General features: G+C 42.1%; 1 protein-coding gene across 1 annotated transcript in view; it reads left to right on the top strand.

The window, feature by feature from the left end:
* Positions 1-23,255, top strand: part of LOC122930896 (homocysteine S-methyltransferase 1-like) — a 51,031-nt gene that overhangs the window by 19,939 nt on the left and 7,837 nt on the right. Inside the window, exons 2-6 of the mRNA XM_044284590.1 lie at positions 9,868-9,935; positions 19,474-19,640; positions 21,786-21,889; positions 22,067-22,228; positions 22,350-22,555. Of these exons, the coding sequence (XP_044140525.1) occupies positions 9,868-9,935; positions 19,474-19,640; positions 21,786-21,889; positions 22,067-22,228; positions 22,350-22,555 (707 nt within the window). The remainder of the gene's footprint in view (positions 1-9,867; positions 9,936-19,473; positions 19,641-21,785; positions 21,890-22,066; positions 22,229-22,349; positions 22,556-23,255) is intronic.

Below are 23,255 nucleotides of genomic sequence, written 5' to 3'. Positions count from 1 at the left end.
AAACAATTTAGTAATAGAACAATTACAGTTTATATTAGATGGTATTGGTTTCGTGCTAAGGCATAATTATTTTCAGTTTGAGTCTAATTATTATTTGCAAACGACTGGCACCGCCATGGGTACCAGGTTCGCCCCGAGTTATGCCAATTTATTTATGGCAGCATGGGAACAGGACACCATCTCCCCCAAACTCGGGGCGGACCTGGTCCTATGGCGGCGCTACATCGATGATGTTTTATTAATATGGAGAGGCTCATATGCCTCACTAATGCAGTTTATACAAGAAATTAATAATAATGAGCTCAACCTGAAATTTACGGCAAATATTAATTTACAAGCTGTTGAGTTCCTGGACTTGCACATATGCAAAAAACAGGAAACATTGGTCTGTCAGTACGTTTCAAAAAGATGTAGCCAAAAATAGTTTCATTTTGAGCACGAGTTGCCACCTCCCAAGGTGGCTCCTAAATGTCCCTTACTCCCAATTTAGACGTTTAAAACGAAACTGCACAGAAAAAGAACAGTTTGAGGCAGAGGCAGAACACCTGAAAACACAATTTCTAGCTAAAAAATATTCCAATGGACTATTGGAGGATGCAATTAAAAAAGTGAGACAATTGGATAGAACCACCTTTTTTAAATCTGAGGCAATGTCTAAAAATATCAGTGATAAAGAACAAACTGCAAAAATGATTCTCCCATTCAATAAAGACTATTGGATGGTGAACAACATCATACATAAACATTGGCACCATCTAAAAAATGATAAAATCTTGGGCTCTATACTCCCGGCTCTTCCCCCAATTGTCTACACCCGGGCTCCCAACCTAGGGCTGCAAGTAGCCCCTACAATAAGAAAAAAGAGCATTGAACCAATGATAACTCCATGGTCCAACCTGAAAGGGTTTTTCAGGTGTGGTTGCTGCCATAATTGCAAACAGACCCACTTTGAGAGAAATCTGAGAACTATATCTTCAACATCTAATGATTTCAAATGGGAGATTAAAGAAATTTTATCGTGTAATAGTAAGGCAGTTATCTATGTTATACAATGCCCATGCCCAAAACAGTATATAGGACGGACCAAAAGAGTGTTCAAAACTAGGATCGCAGAACATATTAACAACATTAAAAAACAATCAGAAACACACCCCCTGTCAAAACATTTCAAATTACATCATGCAGGAGATCCCAGTAAATTGAGGTACTGTGCTATCCAGTCAGTCAAATCAGACTGGAGGGGAGGGGACTTCGTGGCAAAAATGTCGAGACAAGAATCAAAGAAGATCTTTGAGTTTGGGCCCCTGATGCCACAGGGACTGAATTCAGAGATCGAAATTTTTGGTTTCCTATAGGAGAGGGTGGTAGGACCACATGGTTAGTCGGGGTTGGGCTGTGCGGCGACACGCCGACTTTCCCTGCGTTCCTCCCCCCCTCTCCCTACAACGCAGACCAGTCCAGGACCTTCAAACTCAAGATCCAGCTATAAAGTTGTCAATACCATACCATCATTGCCTATCCATGTCTGATTTTTGATTTTTTATTTTTATTTTTATTTTATTTATTATTTATTTTTATTTTTATTTCTATTTTTTTATATTTATTTTTATTTTGATAATTGTATTCTATTTATTTTCATATATTTTTTTTCTTCTATTGGCTTTTTATTGTTCATTTTATTATTGTATCTATCATGCATTTTTATTTCTATTTTTAGTTTTTATTCTTACTCTCTATTTCTTTTTTATATAGAAGGTTTTCTATGGAAAAATAATGTCTATATTTGGTAATATATAATATATATATGTTGCCCACAAAGTATGACACACGTGTGTCAAAAATCCTCCGTCTGGATCCATGACAATATCAGGCTGCAAGTGGTAAATTCCCTGCAGCCAATTAATTAAGAATCCAGACCAGATATTCCATCAAACCTAAAAAGGGGATATAAAGACATGTCTAGTCTGTACACAGGTAGCATTTCACATTTGCCTACTGAGGAAGGAACTACGGTTCTGAAACGCGTCTAGGATAAATCAGTGTGAACAGGACCCAGCCAGTGGTGCGCTATTTCTGTCTAAGCACACAAAAAAAGGATCCGTGCTATTTACTATTCAGAACCACCCGAGAAAAACCCATGCGGCAACGGCAGCGACTTAATCTCTAAAGAGGACTGATTTAACCACCACCTAAACAGTCCCTGTGAAGGGGAGTCGAATCCCGTACCGGTATAGTTCTGCTATATCCCGCTACTCCGACAGGCGCAGGTGGATGTCATCACCAACCAAGTAAAACCATCTACAGGTCAGGTCACGTGAGACGCCGAGAAGGAGAAGCGGTGTTTTTACCTCGTGGCAGGAGGTAGCTAGCAGACACCGCTACGAGAACAGGTACAAAGTACCCTCCGGATACTATAAGAACATTCCGTGGACCGCAGGGTGGATATCTGCTTACCGATTGGTATGTTGAACATTTAGCAAGTTATTTTATAACCATCTGAACATTGTCAAAGTATGGATCCAATGCGCTACTGACCGACACCACAAAGCATAATCAAGTGGTCCTATTATCCCTTTGGAGTACTCCTGCTAGTTGGGTATATGCGTGAGCTCCGCATTCAAAATACCCATATATTTATGCTATTCTGATATACTTCTAAGATATGTCTTCTATGTAGTGGGCAATTAATTTTATGAATTTTATTATTTTACAATTACAACAGTAAATAATTGTGATTTTTATTAAGTGTAATAAATGCAAAAATACTGTGAGCCAGTCTAATTGTGTTTCAATATATTTTTTGGTACTCTTTATTATAATCCTGAGTGTTTAAAATTACTATAGCGCCCCCCTTATCGGCGGGGCGTATCGTAATTTCTTCACTGTCCTGTAATTCTCTTATTGCCAATGCTTCTTTCTTTGATAGATTACTATTATATATTTGTTTTTCTTTCAATCTCCTTAGGTCCATTTCAACACATTTTTGGAAACCTGCCATTTCTGGGCTTATCTAATTTCTGGGAAATTTTTTTGATTTATTTTTGAGTGAAGTATGTTGGAATTTTTCAGTCGTATATGTGTCCGTTTTCTGACGGTGAGCCTCATGTCAGGCTGTTTATCAGCACTGAGTCTCTCCCTCCGAGTCGGACACACATCCCTTCCACCATTTTCCTCTTTTTATTATGTCCGAAAAATATACTCCTCTTTTTAATATGTCCGAGAAATATAGTCCTTCTTTTTAATACGTCCGAAAAATATAGTTCTTCTTTCAATTACGTCCGAATAGTCCTGCTATTATTCAATGACATCAAACAATACATATCACTAATATATGTTTTTATTTTTTATATATATATGTATATATATATATATATATACATATAGATATATATATATACTATGCATATTTTAACTATTCACATACATGTGCATATACATGGTTTTATTTTTTATTTTTTATTTATCTATAGATTATATATAACAATTGAATGAACTGTTTAGTATTCGTCTGTTCATATATTTATTTTTATATTTGTTTTAAACTAACATTGCAGCATTTATTTATTATATTCATCTAATGTATTTTATTGACAAATATTCAATTAAGTCCTAACCAAATAATGTTTCAAATTATCGCATCAATATTGCACAGAACTGCACCTATGATAAATGGAACATTGAAATTGAAAATCCAAACCGCTTTTTGCAAGTACCTATGATAAATGGAACAAAGAACAAAAAACTGGAATTGAGAATCCAAACCACCTTTTTTGTTTCTCTATGCAGCCTATATAAACTCATTCCAAACTTAGGGAGATCAGCTGCCACTGAGGAAGGGGAAGAGGTCCCCGAAACGCGTTTGGCGTAACCAGCTGATATACTCCCATCAGAATCAAGGCCTTCTTTATATACTCAGATGGAATTATAATCTGAGAATATTTCTTTGCAACTACTGGAGCGCTCCAGTGAACAACTTTATCCAGATCTCGCCGAGCATAGTCTTTGATACTCTGACTGCCGTATACCAGGTCACGCGATACTCTGTTGGAGTCCCGGACTGGAGGTACGTCACGAACCACGTGGGACGCAGCACACACTGTGATACAGACGGCCAAACCAGCAACACGCTATAGACCGCACCATCCCAGCGTCTACCACAGCACGCCATAGACCACATTGCTCCGGCGCCTAACACAACAAACCTTTAAACGTGGGATCATCTGCAGCATACACGTGAGAGACTGCTTGTTTTCACTCCAGCTGGCTCAAGGTAAGATTTGATACAACTCTCTTACCTGGAGTATCATATCTCAGTGACTACCGCTACTTAGGAGCCAATACATTTGTGCTGAATCCTTTGCACAAGCCACACACTTATTGGACTTTACACTTGCATGGGATCGTTTTGGACTTTTTAATGTGATTGAAAGGACAACTACTTTTATCTAACCATTTTGCTTATTACAAGATACCAATCACATTATACGAACTAACAAAGGTATCATTACATGCCAGTGCTGCTATCCATTAATTTTTAGCGTATATATGCTTTTATTGTATTGTGTATTTTATTGTATTATATTATGTTTATGAATTAAATTGTGATCACTTATATTTTATCATACCATTCACTGTATTTATTCCATATCACCACACATACAGAGTGCCAGTCCAATTTAATATATCCATTTTAATCCTATCTGTAAGGGTGATACAGTTTTCCCGGCCTAGAGCACCTGGTCCTGTTTTACATCAGAGTGAGCTATTCCTTTAAACATTTTCTTTCAAGCCTACTTTTTCTCACCCTATCTGGAATTTAGCTCCTCTGCTTGCAAATATGGATGTGTGGAATCATATGGAACATAAAATTAAGAAAGTTGATACATATATGTTTGATGTCTCTGAAGGAACTGATCCATCAGCAAATAGAGCAAAATCGACAACTGAGATATTCAGAGAATTAGAGACCTTATTATTAAAACAATTAAGACAATACTGGGAAATTAAGTCTTTAAAACAATATTTAAGCCAAAATACAATACCAAAAGGCTTAAAATTATTTAAAACACCAGCCCAAGATTTATGGAGCGAGGAATTCAATCAAGAGTGGGATAAATTTTTAGATACTCAATCACGGGGGTTAATTGAGTTAATAATAAAACGCAGAGCCCAAATTCTAGCCACAATAGGTGAAAAAATTAATCAAATCAAAGGTGATATGGAACATCTAGTGAAAGACGAAATATATAATAACTGGCAAGAAAGAATCTGTAGAAGTTTAGACAAAACCGAACAAGATATTATTTTTAAAAAAAGTAAAAAACTAAGAAAGTTCGATATACAAGAAAATAAATCAAAACAAAATGAAATAGAAATAGATATTCAAAATACCGTAGAGATAATCCCCAATGAAAAACAAAGGTATAATATACCAGTGAGAAACAGATTTGAAAACTTCACAGAGCAGGTTTTTTTAGATCGGACGCCACCTCACCACTCTACACGACCGAAACACAGGAGATCACTATCCCCACCATCCCCAATTCACAAACACACTCCCCCCCCAAAACACCCCTACAATCTGAGATATCACAATTCACATACAGAGAATCACCAACAAGCACACTCACGAGCACCGAGATACAGAGAACAACAGTTCGCAACACCGACACACCAACAGCACTACCCCAATCAAAGGGATCAAAGAAAACACGCAGAGGACGCAAAAAGACACAAAAACTACAGAAAAGATTATTAGAGAAAGATAATATTATCAATCTGAGCGATGTAGTTTTAACCCAAGCACAAATATCACTTTTAAATAAAGGACTCAAATTTGCTCCATCTGCGAAATTAAACAAATTTGATACTTATATTGGTATACAAAAATGTATTAAAAATATATGTCTAAAAAAATATTTTTTAAAAAACCCGTTGGTTCCACAAACATATACGACTGAAAAATTCCAACATACTTCACTCAAAAATAAATCAAAAAAATTTCCCAGAAATGAGATAAGCCCAGAAATGGCAGGTTTCCAAAAATGTGTTGAAATGGACCTAAGGAGATTGAAAGAAAAACAAATATATAATAGTAATCTATCAAAGAAAGAAGCATTGGCAATAAGAGAATTACAGGACAGTGAAGAAATTACGATACGCCCCGCCGATAAGGGGGGCGCTATAGTAATTTTAAACACTCAGGATTATAATAAAGAGTGCCTAAGACACTTATCCGATGCCGAAACCTATAAGATTTTAAAGGGTGATCCAACTGCCTCTTTTAAAGAAAAATTACTTAAATATAGCACTAAAGGACTGGACTTAGAAATTCTTAGTAAAACAGAATTCAATTTCATTATGGGAACACCTGGTAGGCTACCAGTGCTGTATTGCCTACCCAAGGTACATAAAGATGCAGCCTGCCCACCAGGCCGTCCCATAATATCCGGCATCGGATCTTTAACCGCGAATTTGTCTAAATATATAGACTCGTGGTTACAACCAATAGTTAAAAAAACAAAATCATATTTGAAGGATACTACAGAAATCATTGAAATCTTAGAAAAATTGAAGGTAGAAGATAATTGGATTCTAGCAACCTTAGATATTAAATCATTATATACAGTAATTAATCACAATCAAGGTCTTTATGCTCTTGAAGTTCAATTAGGGAAAGAAAATCTAAAACCGGAACAATCAAAATTTATTATAGAAGGTGTTAAACATATATTGGAACACAATTATTTCTTTTTTAAAGAGAACTATTACCTCCAGATCATGGGGACCGCCATGGGCACCAGGTTTGCCCCCAGTTATGCTAATTTGTTTTTGGCCCAATGGGAAGAAACGTTCATTGATCCCAATATAGGGGGCAACCTGGTGCTCTGGCGCAGATATATTGATGACGTCATCCTGATCTGGAGAGGCAATGAAACCAGTCTATGTTCCTTTATCTCTGAAATAAATAACAACAGCTATAATCTAACTTTCACAGCAAATATGAATCAGTTAGAAACGGAATTCCTTGATTTAAATATAATGAAAAATGAAAATAGATATATATGCCGGACGTTTCAGAAAAAGACAGCCAAAAATGGGTATATCTTATATTCAAGCTGCCATTTGCCCCATTGGCTGACGAATGTCCCTTTTGGACAGTTTCGTCGTTTGAAAAGAAACTGCACAAAAGACTCAGAATATCAAAAAGAAGCCGAAATATTGAAGGAGAAATTCACAGATAAAAGATACCCTGCACATGTCCTGGAAACAGCGTTACAGAGGGTAAACGAAATACCAAGAGAAACCTTTTTTAAAAAAGACCCCAAGAATCCAGATAACCGTACAACAAATGAAAATATAGATAACAAAACGGACTTTAGGATTATATTACCTTTTTCTACTCAATACAAAAAAATTGATCGCATCATTAGTAAATATTGGCACCTGCTGACACAGGATAAAATAATTGGTTCATTTTTACCATTAAAACCAAAAATTACATACACTCGAGCACAAAATTTAGGCTTAAAAATTGCACCTTCAGTTAAATATAATCCTAAGAAAACCACTCTAACTGGAAATTGGATGAGTCTTAAAGGATTCTACAGATGCGGTAAATGCCAAGGATGCAAAACCACTAAATTTGCAAGAAAAACCACTGACATAACTTCATCACAAAATACCTTCTCCCTAACGGTAAAAAGCTTTCTCACTTGCAATTCCTCCAGTGTAATCTATCTTATCCAATGTCCGTGTAGAAAACAATACATTGGTAGGACAAAACGATGCCTAAAAACAAGGATAAGTGAACATCTGCGTAATATCAGAAACGGATACATAAAACACTCACTATCCAAACATTTTAAAGAAGTCCACAATAAAGACCCAACAGGTATGTTTTTTATGGCACTACAAAAGATTGATACACACTGGCGGGGAGGGAAGCATATAGATAGAATGTCTAGGGCCGAATCACGTTTGATATTTGACTTTGGGAGTCTTATTCCATTGGGTCTGAATGCCGACCTAGAAATTTTTGGCTTTTTATAGATATAGGTTATGTGTCCGTTTTCTGACGGTGAGCCTCATGTCAGGCTGTTTATCAGCACTGAGTCTCTCCCTCCGAGTCGGACACACATCCCTTCCACCATTTTCCTCTTTTTATTATGTCCGAAAAATATACTCCTCTTTTTAATATGTCCGAGAAATATAGTCCTTCTTTTTAATACGTCCGAAAAATATAGTTCTTCTTTCAATTACGTCCGAATAGTCCTGCTATTATTCAATGACATCAAACAATACATATCACTAATATATGTTTTTATTTTTTATATATATATGTATATATATATATATATATACATATAGATATATATATACTATGCATATTTTAACTATTCACATACATGTGCATATACATGGTTTTATTTTTTATTTTTTATTTATCTATAGATTATATATAACAATTGAATGAACTGTTTAGTATTCGTCTGTTCATATATTTATTTTTATATTTGTTTTAAACTAACATTGCAGCATTTATTTATTATATTCATCTAATGTATTTTATTGACAAATATTCAATTAAGTCCTAACCAAATAATGTTTCAAATTATCGCATCAATATTGCACAGAACAGCACCTATGATAAATGGAACATTGAAATTGAAAATCCAAACCGCTTTTTGCAAGTACCTATGATAAATGGAACAAAGAACAAAAAACTGGAATTGAGAATCCAAACCACCTTTTTTGTTTCTCTATGCAGCCTATATAAACTCATTCCAAACTTAGGGAGATCAGCTGCCACTGAGGAAGGGGAAGAGGTCCCCGAAACGCGTTTGGCGTAACCAGCTGATATACTCCCATCAGAATCAAGGCCTTCTTATATACTCAGATGGAATTATAATCTGAGAATATTTCTTTGCAACTACTGGAGCGCTCCAGTGAACAACTTTATCCAGATCTCGCCGAGCATAGTCTTTGATACTCTGACTGCCGTATACCAGGTCACGCGATACTCTGTTGGAGTCCCGGACTGGAGGTACGTCACGAACCACGTGGGACGCAGCACACACTGTGATACAGACGGCCAAACCAGCAACACGCTATAGACCGCACCATCCCAGCGTCTACCACAGCACGCCATAGACCACATTGCTCCGGCGCCTAACACAATAAACCTTTAAACGTGGGATCATCTGCAGCATACACGTGAGGGACTGCTTGTTTTCACTCCAGCTGGCTCAAGGTAAGATTTGATATAACTCTCTTACCTGGAGTATCATATCTCAGTGACTACCGCTACCTAGGAGCCAACACATTTGTGCTGAATCCTTTGCACAAGCCACACACCTATTGGACTTTACACCTGCATGGGATCGTTTTGGACTTTTTAATGTGATTGAAAGGACAACTACTTTATCCAACCATTTTGCTTATTACAAGATACCAATCACATTATACGAACTAACAAAGGTATCATTACATGCCAGTGCTGCTATCTACTAATTTTTAGCGTATATATGCTTTTATTGTATTGTGTATTTTATTGTATTATATTATGTTTATGAATTAAATTGTGATCACTTATATTTTATCATACCATTCACTGTATTTATTCCATATCACCACACATACAGAGTGCCAGTCCAATTTAATATATCCATATGTTGCTGTGCTTTGTGCCGTTTTCATGCATTTTTTTTCCAGATCTCACCCTTCCATTGAAAAGGGTGAAAACCGCACAAAACGTAATCCACAACGTGTGCAGGTAACCTTAATTTTCCTGGTTCATAATAATTCAAGGAGCATTCGATTTCATTGTGATTTAATCTTTATTCTTTTTTTTTTTTTCTATTTTAGGGAGATCCACTGTGGAGTGCAAGACTTCTCCATACTAATCCTCAAGCAATTAAGACCGTACACACCAAGTATGTTCACGTTAGATGAAACGTGTAATGTGTTCTCCATTGATATAATTCCATTGCAAAGGAGTAAAATGATAACTGTTATAGGGGTTCCAGGATCCAGATGAATCATTTCATAAACCTTTTCATGTGTCATAGTGACATGTCAGAAGTTTCATCTGTCGGGGTCAGGCTCCTACTAGGGGCAGAAGAACCCAGTTTTGCCCCTTTACCTGTTATCATCTCTGCTGGCCTCTTCCTGGTCAGCAGACCAGGTTGCGGGTTTAAAGATAGTCTACGAAGCCTTACACAGATAAGTCTGCATCTCCGAGGAGAGACGCTTAGAGCCAATCACAGCAAAAAGGGCACAGCACGCAAATGAGCCCTTCTAGTCCTTCATTTCAGTCTCAGCATTTGGACCCCCCACAGTCAAAACTTCTGACATGTCACTATGATGTGTCACAATCTTATGCTCGGTGTATAAAGAGAAAAATCTCTGTTTCATCCGCCAAAGAGTCCTGAGTACTCCTTGAATAGTGACTTTATGTCCATTGACACATCAAGTCGTAGGACCATGGCAGTCCGGGTACGATGCAAAGATAGGAGCGCTCAGATTATGACTATGGGACTCGTGCTATATGCACATGTCTAATATCTTGAAAAGTACTTTCTCTCTCGTATCATTGGGGGACACAGGACTGTGGTGGGTATAGCTGCTTGCTGCCACTAGGAGGCGACACTAGGCTAAAAAGTGATAGCTCCTCCCCTGCAGACTATACCCCCTCCAGCCTGGAGAGAGCATGTGTAAGATCCTCACCTGCTTTGCACTCCAGGGGAGCCAAGAGGGGTCCTCGTGGAGTTGCGGGACAGGTTATGCGTGTCTCTGATGCACCAGCGCTGACCCCTTTGCGAGCCAGTGCGGAGATGCGTTCGCGTGGACATCGGAGGGGAGGACCGTCGGAGTCCCGGGGACAGAGTGGCCAGGCGAGTGACAAGACGCCGCGGCCAGGGTTGTCTCCTGCGACTTCCGTTTCCGCATCTGGGTCCAGGCGCTCGCATACTCGCTCTGAGTCAATCATGCGTCCGTGCGTACGCACGAGGGCAGGTTCGCAAAGGGATACACGGTCGCGAGTACGCGCTTCTTATGCACTTCGTCGACCAGTGGCGCATATTATACTGACTCACAAGAGCAAAGTGGATTAGGGAGCCAGCCATGGGTTAATCAACTTGTGATTGCCTTAGGCCTTGTACTCAGGTGCAGGGCAATTTGTTCACCTATGGTAGTGGACACTTGGCACCCTGGGATTGGTCAGCAGGCATTTAAAAGGAGGTCTCTCAGGGTGATCAGTGCCCACTGTTATTTTCCCTCAACCAGGTATAGGTCACAACTCCTAGTGACTGAAGACTGCCAGGAACTTTGTCCTTACAGCGGACCCAAGATCTGGAGTGACTCGACTGCCAAGTGCACAGCATCATTCAGCACTGGTTGGGACTATTCCTGGAATCTCCTTGCCTGGTTTTTTGTTATTATTCCTTGTTACCAGCAAGTGTCCTGGACGTTTATGTTTCTGGTGAATAAACACCTTTTTGCTTTCATCACTGGTCTGTTTGTTGGTGCCTTGCATTACAGCATGTTAGTTTATAGCTTAGTGTCGGAGGAGGCAGACCCCCCTGCTTAATGCAGGGCGGCTCTCCATTCCGGGACCCCCGTTCTCCGGCCAACCGGGCGCCACACTTTATTCGACTGGGCGCCGCAAAAATTTAGGTCCCGGCTTCACTTCGGGCCTACCTGTTCACTCCAGCCTGCGCTATTTTTTTTTCCCGGCCCACGGGGTGGGCACCTGCGGCCGGGGGGCGCAAGCGGGTGCATTCCGCGCACCAGTCCCGGTCCCACTGTGCTCCAGCTGACCGGCAGAGCTTCCCGGTCAGCCGTGCGCAAAAACTTTAGGACCTGGCTTTGTGGCCTAGTAGGCTGCAACTTTCTTTCCCAGGTATGGGGGGGTGGGTTCATCTCTCTGGCGCGAATTCTTCTCACCTATAGCTGTCCCCCTCCCCCAGGAGCCCGCTGAGCTCCGCCCCCCGGGCCTCAAGGCAGTTTTAACCATTCCTGACCAGCCACCTCTTTGAGGCTGGCACCAGGTTATCCGGGGTTTTTATCTGCAGGCAATGTGCCTTAATATTGAAAAATTCAACCCCTTCCTGCCTCTTGTCCACTTGAGGCTGGGACATCACAGTTTCATCAAAATAAAAAATAAAAATGTGTGCCCATACTGGTCCTGCCCCCTTCAACCCACATCACTGCAGGACCACCCTGACTGTGTGGTACCAGACTTGGCCTGTGCCCTATCACAGACAGTGGAAGATCTCTCACAGTTTCCCAATCCGCCCTCCGGGTCCGTTTGGTTCATAATAATCCACCTGCGCAAATCCAGGGGAGGACATCTGAAGGATTCCCAATCCACCCTCCGGGTCTGTTTGGTTGATAATACTCCACCTGCGCAAATCCAGGGGAGGACATCTGAAGGATTCCCAATCCACTCTCCGGGGTCATTTGGTTGATAAAGCACAGCCTGCGCAATCCAGTGGGTGGACCTTTAGAAGTTCCTATTCCACCTCTTGGGTAGTTTGGTTGATAAATCCCCACCGGCGCAGCCTGCAACTGCTATGGGCAAGATTCTGAGGGGTGGAACTGCGCACAAGTGGGCCAGAGCAGCAAATTTTTCTCCTCGGTCACCTCCACACCCCCACCCTTCCTCCCTAGGGTAACGCTCAGATGCACCCTCCCTCTCTGGAGAGGTTCGGTCTTAGGGGGGATCAGCGATTTGGACTCTGCATGAATCCGGTACAATCTTCCAAGCCAGCAGTACTTGTCGTATGCTTTCCCCCCTTCCTTAGGCGGAGTATTGGCACTACTACTGGATACAGTACTTCCCTTATGCATTACCTCCTTACATAGGTGGACTAATTGCACTAGCACTAGTTTCAGTGCTACCCCTCTGTAGGTGGCTGAATTGCATTTCCACTGGGTACAGTACTCTCCGTATGAATTAGCCTCCTCTATAGGGGGCGTTATGGCATTATCACTGGTTACAGCGTTTAATGTATGCATTATCCCCTTACTTAGGTGGAGTAATTGCACTCCCATCTGGTACAGGACTCGCCATATGCATTACCCCCTTCCATAAACGGTGTAATTTCTCTACCATTGGATTCAGTTCCTGCCGTATGCATTACCTCCCTTCATAGGTGGAATAATTGCACTACCACTGAGTGCTGTGCTTGCCGTAGACATTACCCTCTTCCATAGGTGGGGTAATTACACTACCGTTGGATACAGTTCTGACTGTCACGCTACCCCCTTCCTTAAGCGGAGTATTACTCTTCCACCGGATACTATTTCATTTGTTGCATTGCCACCACCATGCTTCCTGTTGCATTACCTCCTTCCACAAGTGATCCGTTAACGGGGGAATAACTAAGCATCTTTGGATGCTACAATTCAACTACGCCATGGCACTAGATGCCTTGGCTTCCTTCACAGGTGGGGCGTGGCAAGAGTCGCTGGTTCCCTGTACTCTTCATTTAGTGGCATATGGGTACCGCCACTGGATACTGTGGCTACTTCCATATCGTATCCTTCTTGTCTTCCAGGCTGGTTGGGCGTGTAAATATGTCGAACTCTGTCCTCTCATGGGGGTTACCTAGCAACACTTAGGTGTCCTAGAGATCCCCCATCCCCATGGGCCCCACCGTTCAGGTCGGACATGGTATTGTCCTCGACAACATATAGTGCGTACGCCATTGCAAAGAATATTGTGATTACGATCCAGCGAGCCCAGTGTTGCACTAACTCTGTATTCTCTGTCCACCACTCCTACTTATCTAGGTGAAGTGGTTATGCTGACACTCTGGATTAGCTTCTACAGCGGGTTCTCCTCCACAGGTGAAGTTTTCATGCTAGTGCTAGTGCTAGTAGTCGCTGCAGTGGGGCAGCCCCCCTCAGGTAGGGCTTCTACCCTGGTATGGCTTCGGCGGTTTCTCCTGTTCAGCGCCCTTCCCAGGTGGAGTGTTTAAGGTTAGCTCTACTTAACTGGGGCTGTATGGTACCATGGCTCTTACTGGATGCCCTCAGGCCTCCCCCTGAGTTTTGCGCTGGCGGGGCATGCTGTAGCTACTACTGTATAAGGGGTATTTGCGTTACCACTACATGCTAGGGTTCCTACTGCAACTGGAATCGGTGGCCTCTACTGTGTGGCCACCTCCTTAGCTGTGGAGTATGGCGTTAGAATTAGATTTGTGGCTCCCTTTGTATGGCCTCCTCCTTAGGCGGAGTATTGCACTACCGCTAGATTCTGTGGCTACTTCTGTATAGCGCAGGTATCAGATGGGAATGGACTTTACCCCTAGCCTCTTACTCATTTACACTACCGATAATTGCCGTTGCTCTGACAACGGTTGTTCTTCTGTTGTCTACACTGGGCTTTGCGATTGCATAATTGCTATAGCTGATTAGCACCTCTCTTTGGGTGCACTCTACTGGGTAGCTTAGTCCCTATGGCACTCGTCTACCACTAGGTTGCTGTTATAAGCGGGACTTGGGTGCTAATAGTTGATGCTGTGACGCCATCGGCGCTACCTCTCTTCAGTCATGAGTAATGACTATCGTCATGTCGGTCCGTTGGTGGTCATTCCTTTCACTGCTCATTCCGTTGGTGGACTACGTGTCTCCCTACACCAGGCAGAGCGGGTGGCTGTCACGCCTTGGCACCGCTGATAGGGGTTTCGTTCCTGCACGTAATACCCTTTCTATTTCTTCTCCCTCCTCGAGCTTAAGGAGAGGATTGTGGAACATCTAAAATCCCATGGATTGAAAGATAAAACAGCATGGGTTTACTTCAGGGAGATCATGTCAAACTAATCTTATTGATTTTTTTTGATTGGGTGACTAAAATAATAGATGGCGGAGGTGCAGTATACATCGCTTATCTAGACTTTAGTAAGGCTTTTGATACTGTCCCACATAGAAGGCTTATCAATAAATTGCAGTCTTTGTGCTTGGACTCCCATATTGCTGAATGGATTAGGCAGTGGCTGAGGGACAGACAACAGAGGGTTGTAGTCAATGGAGTATATTCAGACCATGGTCTTGTTGCCAGTGGGGTACCTCAGGGATCTGTTCTGGGACCCATATTGTTTAATATCTTTATCAGCAAAATTGCAGAAGGCCTTGATGGTAAGGTGTGTCTTTTTGCTGATGACACAAAGATTTGTAACAAGGTTGATGTTCCTGGAGGGATACACCAAATGGAAAAGGATTTAGGAAAACTAGAGGAATGGTCAAAAATCTGGCAACTAAAATTAAATGTTGATAAGTGCAAGATAATGCACCTGGGGCGTAAAAACCCAAGAGCAGAATATAAAATCAGTGATACAGTCCTAACCTCAGTATCTGAGGAAAGGGATTTAGGGGTCATTATTTCAAAAGACTTAAAGGTAGGCAGACAATGTCATAGAGCAGCAGGAAATGCTAGCAGAATTCTTGGGTGTATAGGGAGAGGAATTACCAGTAGAAAGAAGGAGGTGCTCATGCCGCTCTACAGAGCACTAGTGAGACCTAATTTGGAGTATTGTGCTCAGTACTGGAGACCATATCTCCAGAAGGATATTGATACTTTGGAGAGAGTCCAGAGAAGAGCTACTAAACTAGTACATGGATTGCAGGATAAAACTTACCAGGAAAGATTAAAGGACCTTAACATGTATAGCTTGGAAGAAAGACGAGACAGAGGGGATATGATAGAAAATTTTAAATACATAAAAGGAAACAACAAGGTAAAAGAGGAGAGAATATTTAAAAGAAGAAAAACTGCTACAAGAGGACATTGTTTTAAATTAGAGTGGCAAAGGTTTAAAAGTAATATCAGGAAGTATTACTTTACTGGGAGAGTAGTGGATGCATGGAATAGCCTTCCTGCAGAAGTGGTAGCTGCAAATACAGTGAAGGAGTTTAAGCATGCATGGGATAGGCATAAGGCTATCCTTCATATAAGATGGGGCCAGGGGCTATTCATAGTATAAGGTATATTGGGCAGACTAGATGGGCCAAATGGTTCTTATCTGCCGACACATTCTATGTTTCTATGAATGGTTGACCGCCTCCGCCTTGTGTCTACCTGACCAGTAGCCATGTGCGGTTCTGCTCTGGAATCCCAGCTCTATTTTTTCCTATGTGACCAGGGTTTCTCGGGTACAGTTGGACGTCGTCATCGCACTCCATCCGGCAGGAGTATTTCTCTCATCTTGGTCCTGCTCCTTTGCCCCTTCAGACAGAGTTGCCACACTGTCAATATATGGTCACTGACAAGGCTTCCCATTGCCGGTGATTCTCACATCGGCTTTACTTCTACCTATCTTCAAGGTATTGGTTCTTTGGCCTGCAGTTGGGCATGCCTGATTCAGGCGTTTTGTTTTTTCTCTGTGGTTTATCAAGCAGATTCTCTCACTAGAAGTCTCACCACAAGCCTCTACTGCTCTGGGGTGATCGGTCTACCATTTTACCACCTTCTAGGGAGCGTTTCCCTTAACCAAAGGAGGATGCTGCAGCCCTGGATTTTTGGTTCTGCTTCCAGAGTTGCGGCCAGATAACCGGCTTCATCCAAATGACCTGTGGGTCGTTTGGTGGTGAATTTCGGAGTTGGTAGCGCCTTCTTGTATGTACATTTTTCTCTTGCCATGCAACCACATAAGGCAGTGCTCCGACCAATACCTTCTTTTTTTGCTGAAGCTAGTCACCGCCTTCCACGTCATCACAGACATGGTTTTCCCTTCTTTCTCTCTGGCATTCTAGAAAGCGTGCTCTCCATCATCCATGTGATTTGGCCTCTGAGGTTTGCATGTCCATGACTAGCTCTTTCCGCAGTACAGACTCTTACCTGTTTTTTCTTGGAGGTCCTTGTAAAGGCTTGGCTGCCTTCAAGGGGAAGTTTCCAGGTGGATCTGTTGGATAGTTCACCACATTCACCAAGTTTTACTAGGTGCCTTCTTAGGCTTCGGCAGATGCTGCTTCGGGTGGCAAAGTCGTGCAGGTGACAGTGGATTACGCATCCTCAAGGGCGTTTTTTCCATGGGCGTGTTTTTTCCCCTTCCCGTGGACTGCTTTGGGACGTCCCATGGTGTCCCCCAATGATACGATCGAGAAAACGAGATTTTTGTTAACTCACCTGTAAAATCTCTTTCTCGCTTAGTTCATTGGGGGACACAGTACCCACCCAGTATTTATTATTGTTGGTGGTGGTGGTGGTTGGTTGCTGGTTGGGTATTCAGCTCGGGTTTGCTCCTGCCGGAAGGAGCTATCACTTTTCAGCCTAGTGTCGCCTCCTAGTGGCAGCAAGCAGCTATACCCACGGTCTGTCCCCCCCCCCCAAAGAACTAAGCGAGAAAGAGATTTTACAGGTGAGTTCACAAAAATCTTGTTTCTTCAGGGTGACTGCACTCAGGCAAAGTAAAACATATGGACGGCACCTTGCTAGATTCACCTAAAGGGTGGCATGTGCTGGTGGTCCTGAGTTAGAGAGGGGCAAATCATTATTAAACGGTGTGTTCTTCCATAAAAGAATTATGCTAAAAGTAAAAGCTGTTCAGATCTGGGTTGAAGGCCTGATAGAAGTCTTCATCTCAGATTCTGCTACAAAAAAAGGACAAAATAGTGCAGTATGTTTTACTATTTTTTTTCAGCTAATATGGCATACACCTGACAGACCACCTTGTAGTCAGCCAGGCCTGGGATCTTATAACGGAGAAGAACAACTGAAAAAGTGGAGGTGTAATGGTGATGTAAAGGAGCCCTAGCAGATTAGATAACTACGTTGTCTATCAGCGGATTGGTACTTATAAAACTGGCTGACCTGTTGTATGTGCACTTGGCAGCTGAAGGCATCTGTGTTGGTCCCATGTTCACATGTGTCCACATTGCTTAGAAAATTTAAGTTTTAATATTTGCAAATGAGCCTCTAGAAGAAATGGTGGCGTGATCATGCCTGGAGCTGACTTCTCCCAAAGTCTCATGCTGCACTGTGCACTTTAGTATCTGGCACAGGCGCATTACAGGAAAGACTGTGAAGGGGGCACAGTGGGCATTATTACTATGAAGGGGGCACAGTGGGCATTATTACTATGAAGGGGGCACAGTGGGCATTATTACTATGAAGGGGGCACAATGGGGATTATTACTGTGAAGGAGGCACAAAGAGGGCATTACAACTGTGAAAGGGGCACAGGTAGGGCATAACTACTGTGAAGGGGGCACAATGTGGGCATAACTACTGTGAGGGGGCACAATGTGGGCATAACTACTGTGAGGGGGCACACATCTGTACAAAACTACTGTGAAGGTTGTACAATGAGGGCAATACTACTGTAAGGGGGTACAATTTCTTTAAAGGGGTGGGGGGGGGGCAGAGAGAGGACCTGCCCTGGTTGCCAAACACCCTATCAGATGTTGGTATAGGACACTGATCCAATCCAAGTACAAGAAACAGTGCATGATGGCCTCATGTCAGGTGTCATGGACGTTCCTGTGGCAGGTCCCCGGAGATCAGAGAGACTGGCAACACGAGGGTTAAATTGACAAGTTCCTTGTGGATCTTATTGTGTCTGTGTTTTGGTGAATGCCACACCCCTTGCTTCAGGTGTTGATTGTTGGTAATTAACCTTCCCCATAAGTAGCCGCTTCTCACTCTTGGAGGTGCGGTTTATAGATTTTCTTCCTGTCTTCTTACTAGCTGGTCGTTTGTACTCTGTGGTTCTTCTGGAGTTGCTAGTTTTCTACTTTAAGATAAGTCTTGTCTTTTCTTATTGTATTGTGTTTGTTATTTTCCCTGTTGTTTGTATCTGGGCCTGAGACAGAGGCTTCCATTCGTCCATCTGGGGAGGAATGGGTTGTCTCTGGTCCTAACCTTATTCCAGGGCCTTATAGCGAAATAAGGACCTAGGTTTCCTGCATATGAATATTCCTACCTTCAAGGTCTATTCATATTGATAGGTAGTTAAGGCCCGGATTAGGGTTGTTTAGGAGGTCACCTGTTCCTTCCCTAGTTTCCAGGCCCAGTTACTGTTCCCCTTGCCTCCTGTGTTCAGTGTGGCGTTTTCACTGATCATGACATCAGGACAGAGCAGATTATGGTGGAATGTTTGGACACGGGCTGCCTGGCCTTAGCCCCTGGAAACCTAAACCTAAAGGCTTATAGCCTACCACCCCCTTTCCGCACCCTGTATTGGAATGCCCTTAAGAAGTTTGGAAAACTTTGTTTAAAGACAATATGGAGTGGGTTACATTAATAGTACACATCTGCTGACAGAACAATAGTAAATAAAAACATAACTTTTCAGGATTTTGTGCCCTTTGTATATGTAAATTGTAGTTAGCAAAACATTACATTTCATTTTTCTTTTTGATTTTTGTCTTCTGGAATATATTTCATTTCAGAGTATAGAAAATATACAATTTAGTGCACAACTTTCCTTCTACACACTGTATGATCCTAAATTCATTATTTTTGTTCAGTTTTCTTAGGAGTGGCGCTGAGGTACTGAGCACAGCAACCTATCAGGCCAGTGTTGAAGGATTTAAACAGCATCTTGGGCTGAATTCGGATGAAGCAGCAAACCTTTTTACTGTAGCGGTACAACAAGCGAAAGAATCAGCTGAAGACTTCACAAGGCAATGCTCAGGTAAAACTTGTTTCACCATGATTGGGTTTAAAGTGCACATGCTCAAGCACCGCTTCACTCAAACAGCGAACACATGATCCCCACTCTTGTGATCGTGGATCGCCCCCAATGGTCAGATACTTAGCGCCTATACTTTGGAGCATTTCATAGAGAACATCAGCATGCGCTCCACTCTTTCGACTGGCTGGCATCTCAGCAGGCTTAAGGGGGGTAAGCTGCTTTCTGCTGGTATATCATGGGCTGTGTAACAAGACAAAGATCACAGTGTTACCTGCCATAAAACTGGAGATATAGCCTTTAGAAATCGGGTCGGGCGTGAGAGCAGCAGGTTTATGCAGCCTTCACTAGGACCCATTTCTAACAGCTATATCACCGGCTTTATAGTAGCTAGATTGTCAGATTTCAAACAAGGACTGGTTCACATCTCTAATTACTACAGAGTCTGAGATATTAAGGTTTAAAGCAGCCCATTCCCCTTCAGCTTGCTGCCTAAGGTCTACTTGGGCTAATCCATTAGGCCTTTTTCTTACAGCAAAACTATTAAGGGGGTTAATTAAAGGGGTTCTCCCACCATTACATGTCCCAATTATTTTATAGATGTTAAAAATGAAGCATGCTCTGATGCTCTCCCTTGCCCTGTACTGTATTGCGCAAGGCAAGGGCTTTTTTGTTTACATTTTTCATTGGTAGGCGGAAGTTTCTGCCTAGCAGTGTTGATGGCGACGTCACCAACACTGATGGGCGGGGCTTTAGCTGTGACGTCACCGGGCTCACTGCTAGGCGGAAGCCTCTGCCTAGCAGTGACCCAGTATGTCACAGGATCTAATGAAGAAGCCCTTGTCCTGCGCAATAAAATGCTCCGATGCTCATCTCAAAGGCTGCTTGGGTGAAAAAGCAGACATGTCCGGGTTTAGACTCCTCTAATATATTTACATAGTTGTTATTTGTATACCTCTGCTTGGATGTATGTTTAAGGGCTCTTTCACACTTGCATTCTTTTCTTCCGGCATAGAGTTCGGAGCGTTTTTTGGCCGGAGAAAATACCGCAGCATGCTGCGCTTTTTTGCTCCGGCCAAAAATCCTGAAGACTTGCCGCAAGGCCGGACCCGGAATTAATGCCCATTGAAAGGCATTGATCCGGATCCGGCCTTAAGCTAAACGTCGTTTCGGCGCATTGCCGGATCCGACGTTTAGCTTTTTCTGAATGGTTACCATGGCTGCCAAGACGCTAAAGTCCTGGCAGCCATGGTAAAGTGTAGTGGGGAAGCAGTATACTTACCGTCCGTGCGGCTCCCGGGGCGCTCCAGAGTGAGGTCAGGGCGCCCCACACGCATGGATGACGTGATCGCATGGAGCGCGCCGGGAGCCGCACGGACTGTAAGTATACCGCTCCCCGCTCCTACTATGGCAACCAGGACTTTAATAGCGTCCTGGATGCCATAGTAACACTGAACGCATTTTGAAAACGGATCCGTCTTCAAATGCTTTCAGTACACTTGCGTTTTTCCGGATCCGGCGTGTAATTCCGGCAAGCAGAGTACATGCCGGATCCGGACAACGCAAGTGTGAAAGAGGCCTTAGGTGCAAACGTTTGTGTTGATGCAGTTTTTTTTGTTTTTTTTTCTAATTCCTGTTTGTCTCAAAGTTAAATAAAGGTTGTCAACAGTCTGTGAAAACATCTGCAATCAACAGGTTGTCTGCTTTCAGGAAATATATCGTTCTTAGGGGGGTACACTCAATTTTCAAGGAGTGTAGTCCTCGTATTTTGCAGGTTGTTACTGTTGTTACACTTCCAGCTTAAAACCTGATTTTTGGTCTTTCCATTTAGGCCTAAATTTACATACACAAGAAGTAGGGGACAGAGACACACTGATCTGCATAGGAGCCGTAAACACAAAACTATTTTTAATTACAAATGGTTGAGAAGATGGACCTTCCCTTTAAGTTGTGTTTTATATAATCATTTTTTTCTGGACAGTTTAAAGATTGTCAACTGATGGGATAAGTGTAGGTAATGGGAAGAACTAAATTTGATAATTTGTGTCAGTACTATTCAAGTAGGCTAAATTTGCGATTCGTGTTTTATACCCCATCCATACACTAGCTAAATTTACTGGGCTTTAATGGGGTTTGTTTATTTTGTAGAAAAAAGAAGAATTGTAATTGCTGGATCTATAGGTCCGTATGGAGCATTCCTCCATGATGGTTATGAGTACACACTAAATTATGTAAAAGATATGAGTATTGAGGTAAGTACAGCTATTGCGCTGCTGGGAAAGTGGGTAAAGGTTGTCAGCAAGGTTGGGTGAATCCTGGGAATTTCATTTTACCTGCATATAATGTAATAACTATTCTCTTAGTATATTGCCAGATGTTGGTCCAGACTTCCACTGTGTCACAACTTCTCTTGTCTTTTTTGGAGGCAGCAGTTAAAAGATTGGCATCGGATACAGATGAAGTGCTTAGCAGCTGCTGGAATTGACTTGTTTGCATTTGAGACAATACCCAGTCAAAAGGAGGCAGAAGCCCTTGTGCAGCTTCTCCGAGAGTTCCCAAATCACAGAGCTTGGCTTTCCTATTCATGTCAGGTAGGTGATCAATACACAGAGCTGTAAGGTATATCATTATGACATGATATTATTCTCTAAGCCACACACACACACAAGACCAGTCCTTGGTAAAGCTTGTATTGTTTTATTAATAATCTAGAGCGCGTCAATGACAAGCTTCGGAGAAAGGTTTGATGACGCGGTAAGCATTGCAGCAGGATCAACCCAGCTGATGGCTGTAGGGGTAAATTGCTGTTCAGCTGCGTTTGTCGGGCCACTCCTATCATCTGCCAACAAAAAGCAGAGGCAAAAGATTGACTGGATTGTTTATCCCAACAGTGGAGAGAAATGGGACCACAAGCTGGGGTATGTAACATGATTTCTTTTTTCTAGCCGTTTTTACTATGCTCTATCCTTTGTTGCTTTAATATTTCAATGGTAAAATTGTGAAAACTCACTGATTGTTTTACTATAACGTGTTGGGACCTCTATTCTAGTCTGCATTTATTTCTATTTATCTCCTGTGTGCCTCTCCATTGTTCAGGCACATATGGCTGGTCCAGGACAGCTATGGCTACTTTCACACTAGCGTTTTTGCTAGATACGGCAGGGTTCACCAAAAAAGCTTCTGTTACTGATAATACAACCATCTGCATCCGTTATGAACGGATCCGGTTGTATTATCCTTAACATACCCAAGATGGATCCGTTATGAACTCTATTGAAAGTCAATGGGGACGGATCAGTTTTCTATTGTGTCAGAGAAAACGGATCCATCCCCATTGACTTGCATTGTGGATCATGACGGATCCGTCTTGCTCCGCATCCCATGACGGAAAGAAAACTGCAGCATGCTGCCGTTTGCTCTCCGGAATGAGAACGGAATAGAATGCATTTTGGAGCATTCCATTCGGAATAACGCTAGTGTGAATGTAGCCTATGGTTAGTATCTACCCTGTTTTTTTTTTTTTTTATATAGTCTTTATTAAACTTATAAAATCATTACATAATCATCAACAAACAGTAAAAAAAAAAAATTATTACAAAACAATGTATAGTGGCTTAT

Source organism: Bufo gargarizans, chromosome 3 (assembly GCF_014858855.1).
Source record: "Bufo gargarizans isolate SCDJY-AF-19 chromosome 3, ASM1485885v1, whole genome shotgun sequence".
NCBI lineage: Eukaryota > Metazoa > Chordata > Amphibia > Anura > Bufonidae > Bufo > Bufo gargarizans.
The sequence above is the reverse complement of the archived record's forward strand: the minus strand, read 5'-3'. Positions and strand labels throughout refer to the sequence as shown.